The sequence below is a fragment of the Rhinopithecus roxellana genome, chromosome 10 (genome assembly GCF_007565055.1).
Source record: "Rhinopithecus roxellana isolate Shanxi Qingling chromosome 10, ASM756505v1, whole genome shotgun sequence".
NCBI lineage: Eukaryota > Metazoa > Chordata > Mammalia > Primates > Cercopithecidae > Rhinopithecus > Rhinopithecus roxellana.
In genome coordinates this window covers 128,879,758-128,891,088 of record NC_044558.1, presented here as the reverse complement: position 1 = coordinate 128,891,088, position 11,331 = coordinate 128,879,758, and the positions used below count along the sequence as shown (strand labels likewise).

At 40.5% G+C, this 11,331-nt stretch overlaps 1 protein-coding gene across 1 annotated transcript in view; it reads left to right on the top strand.

Moving 5' to 3' along the window:
* The first annotated feature begins 86 nt into the window (after positions 1 to 86).
* RECQL (RecQ like helicase) overlaps positions 87 to 11,331 on the top strand; it is a 33,472-nt gene continuing 22,227 nt past the window's right edge. The window contains exons 1-4 of the mRNA XM_010361365.2: positions 87 to 553; positions 2,126 to 2,186; positions 9,649 to 9,846; positions 10,998 to 11,177. Coding sequence (XP_010359667.1) covers positions 2,171 to 2,186; positions 9,649 to 9,846; positions 10,998 to 11,177 — 394 coding nt within the window. The 5' untranslated portion in view covers positions 87 to 553; positions 2,126 to 2,170. The remainder of the gene's footprint in view (positions 554 to 2,125; positions 2,187 to 9,648; positions 9,847 to 10,997; positions 11,178 to 11,331) is intronic.

Sequence of the window (11,331 nt, the reverse complement as noted above, 5' to 3'; positions counted from 1 at the left end):
ATAAATCGTAATGTTGTTCGGTGACGCTCATGGTGACCACACCCCTTGACCAATTAGAGAAGGGTGTTATTTGTGATTGGCTGAACGGACCGACCCGGAAGGGTGGATGCTCTCAGCTGGGTGGCGGGAAGATTTTACTCCCCAGCAGAGGAAAGATCGCCTCGAGGCCTGGGTGCTTTGAAGTCGGAGATCCGAGAGTCGGAGATCGTAGAGTCGGACACAGGAGAGTCGGACACCGGAGAGTCAGACTGGGCTCCTCAGTGGGGAGAGGCTCTGGGATAACTACTGTTACAGCTTTGAAGGGTCAAGGGTGTGCGTTTCTTGTTTGATCCTTCCCTTTCCTGCTGGAGGGCGAGGCCGGTCTGTAGCGGGTCACTTCCTTTCGCCCACACATTGGCGGAGGAGAAACCGGAACGTTCATCACTGCTCTGCTCCGAGAACTCGGGCCTTTAGGGGCAAGTTCGTCTGCTGACCGGTCTTTTGATCTCCCCACTCTTTTGCATGCAGGAGGCTTGGCCACCGAAGCCTGTTTATTAGCAGCTGCCATTTGTTGGTAAATACTACTGGGGATGCTTCTTCCATCCTCTGCTTCACAGCAGCGGAAGGAAGGGCGCTATTAATATTCAGTTACTATTGCCTCTAAATGCAGGTGGTGGGGAGAGAGAGGATTTAGCCTATGGTACCTCAGTGGCGTTTCCTCCAACATTGATGACTGGCTGTCACCCTGTAACATTTTTCCTGTGGATGCCTAGCTTACACTTCTGAGTGACAGACCCGCTGTAGTTCAATTTCTGGATACATTTTATGTTGAGCTATCTTTTGCTAACAAATCACATCATTTTGGGAAGGAGCAGTCTTTTAACGGCATAATCAAAGGAGTCATTTAAAATCGTGGGGGGAAATTGGATATATAGACTGTGTCTTTTCATAAGGGTAGAAAGAGCTCCTGCTGCCTTAGCAAACCTGAGCCCTCACTATATCAAGGCATTTTGCTGGGCTGTGCGGATACAAAGGTGAAGAGATTGAACCCCAGCCCTGCTAAAGGACCTTACAGTCTATGGAAGGAATGTTACATTTTCATTATGTGAAGAGATGTTTGTATAAAGAATCAGAAGTCCTTGGTTTACTCTCCTATTTAGCCTTCTTTTAATGGTGTGGTTATTCCACATTCTTTAGCAAGGCAAGAAAGAGTCAGCCTATCTTTCCAGCCTAGTGGTGGCTTCAGAATTCTGTGTATAAAGGGCATAATGTCAGCAGTCTAAGGATAGGTGTTGCAGAAGTGACTTTTGGAGAGCATCTTAGTTTTAGAAAGTGTCCATATTAGAGAGATAGAAGAGGTGTTTTTAGGATTATGGGGAATTTAAAGTTTCTACTCTCAAGCCCCATTTTCCACTTGTCTATATGCATGCTTAGGTTTTAGGCATTCATAGATATTTAGAGTTCATTAATACAAACCATTTCCCCCTCCCGCCACCTCTAACCTTGTTGTGTTCTCTCCTTTTAAAATCTAGCTTTTCTATAGAATACCAATTTCTCTTTTAAGATTGAACTTATATTGTAATTCTTTAAAGCAAGTGCTCAATAAAATGTTAGATGATTAATTTTATTATTTATGTTGATGTATTTTGCTTAATCTGGTACACTTGAATCTATCCAATTTATTTATAAGATTGCAGTCGTCCCAGTTTTACAAGTAGGGAAAGAGGCTTAGAGGAACAGCATGTGTAACTTTGTGTAACAGTAATTTAGTCACATAGCAATTGGTGCTAGAACTGTTGAATATTTGCTGTTTTTTGTTACATCACTTTGTATCTGGTGGATGTTTGCTAAGTGTTATTGCTACTGTATTTGTCATGTATGCGTTTATGTGACTTTGGACACCTCTCTTAAATCTAGAGAGTTAGTTGTTCTGAGTGTTGTGAGTTATTAAGCTGAAATATAGAGAGTTTTCCATAAAAAATTAGTGTTGAAAGAACCATGTGGTTCTTATTTGAAAAGTCACTGCAGTATATAATTTACTTTCTAACATTTTCCATGCTTAGGAATGACAGATTACTGTTGAGTGAACATCATTAATAGTACTATTTTTAAAAACTTGTTGTCACTGTTGTGCTTTTATTTTTAGAAAGAAATTTGGATTATTTTAGAAACAAATTTGGAAAGAAAAAGAATGGCGTCCGTTTCAGGTTAGTAGCAATGATTACATTTTCTTGTTTCTTCTGTTCTGTTTCTATTTGTATGATATTTGAAAAAAAAAGTTTGTTTTAAAAATTCTGATTATAAAATGATTTTTTTCAGCTTTTTTATTTAGGTAAAATATACATTACAAACTTTGCCATGCTAACTATTATTAAGTGAATAATTCATTGGCATTAAATGCATTTAGATTGTTGGGCAACCATCAACACTATCCATCTCCAGAGCATTTTCATCTATGCAAACTAAAATTCTATGCTCATTAATTCATAACTTTCCATTACTTCTCTTCTCCTAATCCCTGATAGCCACTATTCTACTTTCTGTTTCTCGACTATTTTAGGTACCTCATATAAATGGAGTCATACAACATTTGTCCTTTCGTGTCTAATTTTACCTTATTTGTGTCCAAAATAAAGGCAATAGCAGAATCATTCTTTTGCCTATTTCTCTTACAGCTGAGTATACACTGACTCCTTCCCCAAAAGAGCAGGTACAAATTATCTTTATTCGTCTTTGGGTGATGCTCATTTCTCTTCTTGCTGAATCATGTTCTCCTTGGTAATACTGTAATGTATCAGAGACGGACCAAATAAAAGGAAAAACCCCAACTTGGTTTAGATACAAATGTTAAAAAGGAAGAATGGCTTACAGCTTTTAGAGTTCTTGTTTTTCAGTTGGTCCTGTGGTCATAGCTTGTACTTTACAACTGCCTTCTTCAACTCCCCATTCCATATTCCTTGGTTCTCAGTTGGTAATGGGTCTTTGCTTGGTGGGGACTACTTGCCTTAGTAGTTTCCTATATTTAGTTATTATAGTTTTCAATTAATTTTAATCACAAGATAAGGGAATACTGAGAAGTGCCCTAGAGGATCTTCTGCTTTCCAGACATACTCCTCCTTATCCCTATAGTGTGGCAGCTGTCTGATTTCCCCTTAGTAGTCAGGATCACTTACCCCAGCCAGTACAGTAATCCCCTTCTTTGCCAGTTCATTTGTTGGCATGAGGAACCCAAAGTGGCCAAGTAGCAGTCAACTTCCAGTTTAATGGAGCTACTATTTTTTCCCCTGGTACAAGCATTTCTGTCTTGGTAACTAAGACCTCTAGGCCAGCAAGAGTCCGATGTTTCAAGGATGGGAAGCAAAAATTTCACTAGTGAATCACTAAGGGTAAGGCTCCACTCCCATTTCAACCCCGATTCCTGTGAATTGTGGTAATGGGAGAAACAGCACTATTCACTCATGTATAGCATGCCATATCCTGGAGGCTACTAGTCCAGTCTTTAAAGTGCTGATAACCAGCCGGCAGCATAATTGAGTCTGCAAAATGCCACTCCATTATTTCTTCAGGCCAGCTGCTTCAGGGTGTTGGGGAACACAGTTAGACCAGTTAATTTCTTAAACATGAGCCTTCTGTTGTGCGTCGTTTGCTATAAATGAGTTCTTTGGTCAGAAGTAATTTGCTGGGGAATACGATGACAGTCAGTAGGAATTCCCTGAATTCATGGATGGTGGACATGATAGAGCACTGCAGGCAGGGATGGTAAATTCATATCCAGAGTAAGCATCTGTATCAGTGAGAACAAAGTGCTGCCTTTCATTATAGACGGTTCCAATGCAGTCACTTTGCCATCAAGCATCTGACTGTCCCCACAGAGAATGGAGCCTCCATTGGAACTCAAGGTTGATATGAGCTGTTTGCAGGTAGGGCACTTAGCTATGGATGTAGTCAGATGGGTCTTTGTGAGTGGCAGTCCATGTTGCAGAAGGCACTTTGTTCTTGACTTCGTTGTGCAAGGACAGGTGTGGTCCATGTCCAGGTCATCTGGTCTACCTGATTAATTATGATTATCCTTTGTGGAGATTGTTTTTAGTGAGCATTAACATGGGACTCAAATACCTTCACACTGACCATTCAGAGAGGTCTATACATACATCTCTTTCTCAGACCTCACTGCCACCAGTTTTCCTATTTGCTGCCTTCCAGGTTGCTAACCATCCTGCTAATCATTAACCATTGCCTATGATACTGTGGATGTCTTCCTCTGGCAAAGTAAATAACTATGTGAACTGCTTACTGCTGACGGGAAGGATTTGCCCTCTCCAATGTTTTTCAGGGCTGCTCTGGAGAGACACTAGAGTGCTTTAGTTGTTCACTTTCAGGTGGTGACAATGTATCATGCAGAATCTTTTATAAATTAGGCTTGCATTTTGTTTCTTCCTTAGTTACAGGGGATCCCGCCATGAGGTCACAGGTGCAGGTTGAGGAGGAGGAGGCAAAGGGGAGCGTGGTGCGTGAGCATTCAGACTTCTTGTTCATGCCTTCACTTAGAACCTGCTGCCTTTGGCATATACCAGCTCCATTGTGATGATGGAGGTCTGCCTTATGAATTGATCGGTCAGATGACACCTGGTTGATGATAGGCAGCACGGGTGACATAGTCAGTTAGTCTCTTGCAAGACCCGGGAGCAACCCAGAAATTGTTTCCAAAAGGGTAAGAGTTCTCTAAGCTTTGCTCCAAAATCCTAATCATCTTTGTTGTGACTCATCTGTAGGCCAAAGGTGTCATATAACACCCCCATTCATCACAAACTTACAGCACCATCAAATCTGTTGGGTCATATGGCTCAATGGTAAGAGAAGATTGTATCATGGCATTACCTGTTGTTCGAGGTCCTACTCCAAACAGGCAAGTTTTGGGGTTACTTGGTAAATTAGGTGTATGTTGCCTCCCAAATTCAAGTAGTCCATTAGGCTCTGTGCTGCTCTCTTAGTAATAGGAGGGGCCAGATGTCGAAACTTATCCTTCACTTTAGAAGACATAGCTCAACATGCTCCATACCCTTTGACTCTCACCAAGGTGAGAAAAATTCAGGCCTCTGAATTTTTATAGGATTTATCTTACATCCTCTGGCAAGAGTCTCTCTTAGCAATCTGTCTGTAGTAGCTGCTACTGCTGCTTCTTGCTCAGCAGGTCAGGCAAGCATGATATCATCAATGCAGAGAGTGAGTGTAATGTCTAGTGGAATGAAAAGGATCCCTGCAGACTAGATTAGGGCTAGAGAGTAGATACAGCTCTGAGGTGGGAGAGTAAAGATACATTGCTGGCTCAGCAAACTGCTTTTACTGTGCTATACTATTCCCCTCTGCTATAATAAAAGGTACATAGGTATGGAGAATAAAACATTCAACAGATCCATAGCTGAAGCCAGATGCCAGGGTATGTGTTCTGTCTCATTAATGAAATTACAGCGGGAACAGTGGCTGCTGTTGGAGCCACAGCCTTATTAATTTTGCCATAATTCACTCTCAATCTCCAGAATCCATTGTCTTCTGCGTACACCATATAGGTGAGCTGAATGCAATGTGGAAGTCGTCATTATCCCTACATCTTTCAAGCCCTTGATGTAGGCAGTAATATTTTTGGTTTGCTGTATTGGTTGGTAAAGACAGTTTTGCTGGCTTCCACTTGACCTTTCCTATAATGATAATCCTTAATTATGGGCCAGGAGACCAATGTGTGGATTCTGCCACTTGCTGAATATATCTGTTCTCGGTATACATTCTGGAACTGAGGAAATAATCACATAGCAGATTAGAAGTTCTGCTGTATATCACTAGCAGCCGCTGGACTTGAGCCTGCTCCTCCCCCATGCCAATGAGATCACCAGCCTGCCCTTACACTGACTTTCTTAAATACAGAAAATATGGCTATTGCTTTATTTCTACCTTTTAAATCTCTGGCAACCAAAATTGCATTGATTACCTCACTTAAGTCGAGTTTTTACTCTGACTGGTGGATTACTGTGGCATTTTGGTTTTCTAAGAATTAGCATCAGTTCACAGCTAATGTCCAGTAGTTTCTGAGAAGTTTTTCTCTTTTTCTAATGCACAGTTACCCTAATAAACTTCTCTAGTGAAGACTAGTAGGAAGATTCATTACATATATTTTTAGTTGTGTGGTAGAATCCTTCCCCAAGAGGTTCCAACCTCTGCCTTATTCAAGGGCCTCTGGTTCTATAAGTTGGTTCAATTCTGGAAATTGGTCGAAGGCTGGGGCTGTGTTGTGGTGTTTCTGGTTCTGTTTACCAGAATCAGAGCTTTTTATTCTACATATACAAATCAAGTAATCTCCATTTCAGGGACATCAGAGTCAACTAGCCAATCCAAGATCGTGTGGGTCAGACTATTCTGATTGCTGCCTCAGCTCTGTTGCCCTTCATGGCAACCCCATCCACTTTATTTTTGGTCATAAATTCGGTTGCCGCTGTTCAGCCCCCATACCTTGGAATCCATCATTGTTGTTGAATCAGGTAGTCTACTTGGAAGATGGTATTTCCCACTGTCATTCCTAGCTTACAGAGAACAGCCAGGGGAGCCCCAGCATCCCTGAAGAGCTCCGCTGATGCTGGGGCTCCCCTCATGACTATTTTTCACCATCTTGGTGAAAGGAGACTCTGGATTCTTCTAGGGGACAGCAAGGGAGTGGATGATCAATCCATTTGATCATCCACTCTGGCACTACTATCTCTCTAAGCCTCTGAATACCTTCCTTTAGAGCATACCCAGGAAATTCCAGAAGTCCAGCCTCACTGGACGCTACACCTGTTTTATTCCATCCTAGTTTTCTGACATTCATCTTTGAGGCCAGGTTTCAGGCAATGAGCCAAGCAAATTACTACAGCCACTCCTGGCCACTATGTAGAACATTAAATCCAGAATTTCTTAGTGAGCCCATATCAATAAGCTTAGCTTAATTCAACATTGTATTCCATAAACCCTGTTTCAGTACTTTATGATCTATTCCCATATACATTCTCTAGGTTTCTGATGTAGTTTGGATATGTGTCTCCTCCTAATCTCATGTTGAAATGTGATCTCCAGTGTTGGAGGTGGGCCTAGTGGGAGGTGTTTGGGTCATGGAGCAGGATCCCTCATGAATGGCTTGGTGCCCTCCCCATGGTAATGAGTGAGTTCTTGCTCTGTTAGTTTACACGAGAGCTGGTTGTTTAAAGGAGGCTAGCACTGCCTCCTCTCTCTCTTGCTCCATCTCCCACTGTGTGACATACCTGCCCCCCTTTGCCTTCTGTCATGATGTCCTCACAAGAAGCAGATGCCAGCACTATGCTCCTTGTATAGCCTACAGAACCATAAGGAAAACAAACTTATTTTCTTTTATAAATTACCCAGCCTCGGATATGCCTTTATATCAATGCAAAATGGATGAACACAGTTTCTGTTGATATGTTTTGGCACATGCAGCTTTTTTGGTGCATATCATGTCTTTCGACAGGTTACATCTTTGTGTTTTATCCTGTAGGACTTCCTGGATCTTAAAGCACTGAAAGATGGTAGAGGCTGATTCTTAGGAGGATTAGCAGTCCCATACAAGGCAACGAGGACCATTGTGGGGACTTCAGTTAGGAGGACATTGTTTCAGAAAGGGGAGGCAGGGTAGAAGAGACTTGGCATAATTTAGTGGTTTAAGGTAACCTGCTTCATTGGAGTCTGCCCTTATGTTCCCCTCCAAATTTCAGAGTCTCCTTCCCAGCCAGTGTGCTGACTTTATAGTAAGAGTCCCTGCAACGTTGATAATTCAGTTTGTACTGAAGTTCCGCCATCTGCAGGATTTAGACTTACAGCTTTTTTTCCAAAATATTGGCCCTGTACCTATAGGGGATAAGGTTTTTTTAAGGACAGTCATAGCAACTTTGAGGTCCCTTAATGCAGATCCTACATTTTTCCCCTGAGTTCTTCACACACTTAGAAGCAACCAGTCAACCCCATTATTCTCACCAAAACGTTTGTAATAGCAAACACTTTGTCACCCACAGCCTTGCCTTCTCTAGTATTTATCTACTGGTGTCTATGGATGATGATTTAAATAACTTTTTTCACTGCATGGTGACATAGAACAGTTATGTTCCCTTTATCAGTAGAAACAGGGTTATTAATGCCTTGAAATCTAATCAGATCAGAAAACCAATTCTATGTGGCCCAGAAGCAATTCAGAGAACCTATTAAGTTTCTGTTCTTGTGGATCAAAATTCTATATTGGTTAGGGTTCAATTAGGTATGCTGAACCATTATGAGTGCTGTAAGTTTTATTATGGGGATTAAACCTTATGTGATCATGGGAGCTGGTTAAGCGGCTATCCCTGAGTCAGCTTCTGGTCCTGAAGTCAGCAGTACCAGCAGTGAGAAAGGAAGATGGGTGTGAAGTGTGGGAGGGTATGGATGAGCTGGAAGCTGCAAGGATAAGTTGAAACTCATGAGGACAAAGTTAGGATGCTGGTGTCCTGCTGAAAAGCTAGTGTTCTTGTCATAGAGGGTTGCTCAGCAACATGACCAAGAAGCCAAAGAAGCTGTGGGCCAAGTTGCTCCACCGAGAAGATTTAGCAGGAGCTGGGGGAGCTGGTTTCTGCCCCACATCAACAAAGTGAGGTAGCAGATTGCTAATATCATGAGTGAGTTGCAGAAGCAACCGGCCTTAGGCCAACCATCCCAATGTAAAACTGGCTGCTGCTTTATTTCTGCCTTCTAAATCTCATGCAGAGTTCACTTGTGGCCAAACTTAACCCAAAGTCATACAGGGAAGGGTTGATACAAGGGATAATGGCAATTGGTACAATGAAAAGGCACCCCAACATCCTATGAAGGGACACATTAAACCTGTATACTGATTAATACAGGCAGGTATATGAGAATGCACCAAGAACGTCTAAGATTTTTCTAGCTTCCATTGATGTGGTATCAAAAAACATCTCACTTTTTGACTTTAATACTTAGATTGATTAGAATCATACCCTGAGGTTTCTTTATAAATGAGTTACAAAGGAGATAAAATGCCAATTCGAATACTACACTTGATTTCTCTTACTACATCCTCTTGTTTATAATTACCAACTCCTTATCAACCATCAAATGAGCCCAAATAGGAATGCCTTCAATAAAGTACTAGCAAAGTAATTAGGGAATTAGCTTCCTTTTGCTTCAAAGTCTGTTTTACTTAAATGACTTAGGAGATTGTTAGACCACTTCTCTACAACATAATAAAAAAATTATCATGTATTAAATATTTGACTGTGTACCAGGTACTGTGTCTAGAACTCTTAATATATTATCTCACTAGCTCTTTATAAAAATATGATGAAAGTTAGATATTATCCTCATTTTACAGGAGGGGAAATGGGGATGCAGATAAGTATCTTGCCTGAGGTCACTCAGCAGGTAAAAGGAGGACCTGAGATTTAACTCAGGTCTGTATGACTCAAAAACATGCTCTTAACCATTCTGCTATCCTACTTCAGGTTCATCTGTAATTGATATGGCGGGGAACACCAACAAATCAATCTGGAAACCTAAAGTTGTGGGAACACCAACAAATCAATCTGGAAACCTAAAGTTGTAATTAACTCTGTCTATTCATTGTATCCCCGCTGCCTCCCATAGCTCTGACTGAGGAACTGGATTCTATAACCAGCGAGCTACATGCAGTAGAAATCCAAATTCAAGAACTAACGGAAAGGCAACAAGAGCTTATTCAGAAAAAAAAAGTCCTAACAAAGAAAATAAAGCAGTGTTTGGAGGATTCGGATGCCGGGGCAAGCAACGAACATGATTCTTCACCTGCCGCTTGGAATAAAGAAGGTTAACTTTTCTTTTTGCTAGTTTTGTTTCTTCTCATTTTTTAAAAAGCTAGAATGAATTCTTGCTGGGTCAGTGCTTTCCAGTAGGCTTAGAGGTGAAACTGGCCATTTCTCCAGTGGAATGGAAAACTTGCAGGTGGATCATTCTTTCCCTATGTTCTGTAGTCTTTAAATTAAGCTTTTATTATTCAGATATTTTTTTCCAATTATTGTTCTAGCAACATTGATCATGCTTAGAAAATGAGATACTTACTTTACCTACATTAACAAACAAGAAAAAAAAAATTCAAACTCCTTGCCAAAGTTTAGATCATTTTCCTGCCCTAGTGAACAAACCTTTCATGATCCAAGATCTTATCCAACATCATGTTTATCAATTATAAATAGGATACTATAATAGGATAGTTATAATAGAATAACTCTGGAAGGAATTGTGGTTTTTGTGGATGTTGCTTTTCAATGATTCACGTCTAAACAAGATATTTTCACCAAAAATTCCAGATAATTGTTCACTTTGTTCCTGATATTTGAGTATTTGATGATGCTGTGAATTCTCTGATCAACATTGAGACTATTTTTCAAATACCTGATCAAACATCTTCGTCTCTTGTGTGGGTTAATTCTCAACTGGCAAATTTTTACATTCATTACTTTTTTTTTTTTTTTTTGAGATAGGGTCTTTTTTGAGATAGGGTCTGGCTTTGTTCCCCAGGCTGGAGTACAGTGGCACAACCACAACTCACTGCAGCCTCAAAGTCCCAGCCTCAAGCAATCCTCCCTCCTCAGCCTCTCTAGTAAGTGGGACTACAGGTGCACAGCACCACACCCAGCTACTTTTAACAATTTTTTATAGGGACAGAGTCTTGCTATCGCTTGAGCTCAGACTGGTCTCGAACTCTTGAGCTCAAGTAATCCTCCTGCCTTGGCCTCCCAAAACTGTTGGGAGCATAGGCATGAGCCAGCACGCCTACTGTGTCTTATAACACATCATTTAATTTGTTTTTGCTTAGCTAGTGAGTTAATCTCAGAATTATTATCATAAAAGTTTAATGGTCTATAAGTATTAGAGGTCTTATATATGTTTGTCTCATTCTTATCAAACTTCTATAATAGTCTTATATGTTTGTCTGATTCTTATCTTTCTTTTTCTAGATTTTCCATGGTCTGGTAAAGTTAAAGATGTTCTGCAAAATGTCTTTAAACTGCAGAAGTTCAGACCACTTCAGCTTGAAACTATTAACGTAACAATGGCTGGAAAGGAGGTATTTCTTGTTATGCCTACAGGAGGTGGAAAGAGCTTATGTTACCAGTTACCAGCATTATGTTCAGATGGTGTGTACTAATAAAAATTAATTTTGAGTTGAAGAAGTGCTTTGTCATCATACATTTTAAATTCTTTTAAAAATAATTTCTAATCATACATATGTAAAAATCAAGTGCATTTTTGTTTGATTTCTTCTATATTAATAGAAATTTAAAGTTTTGC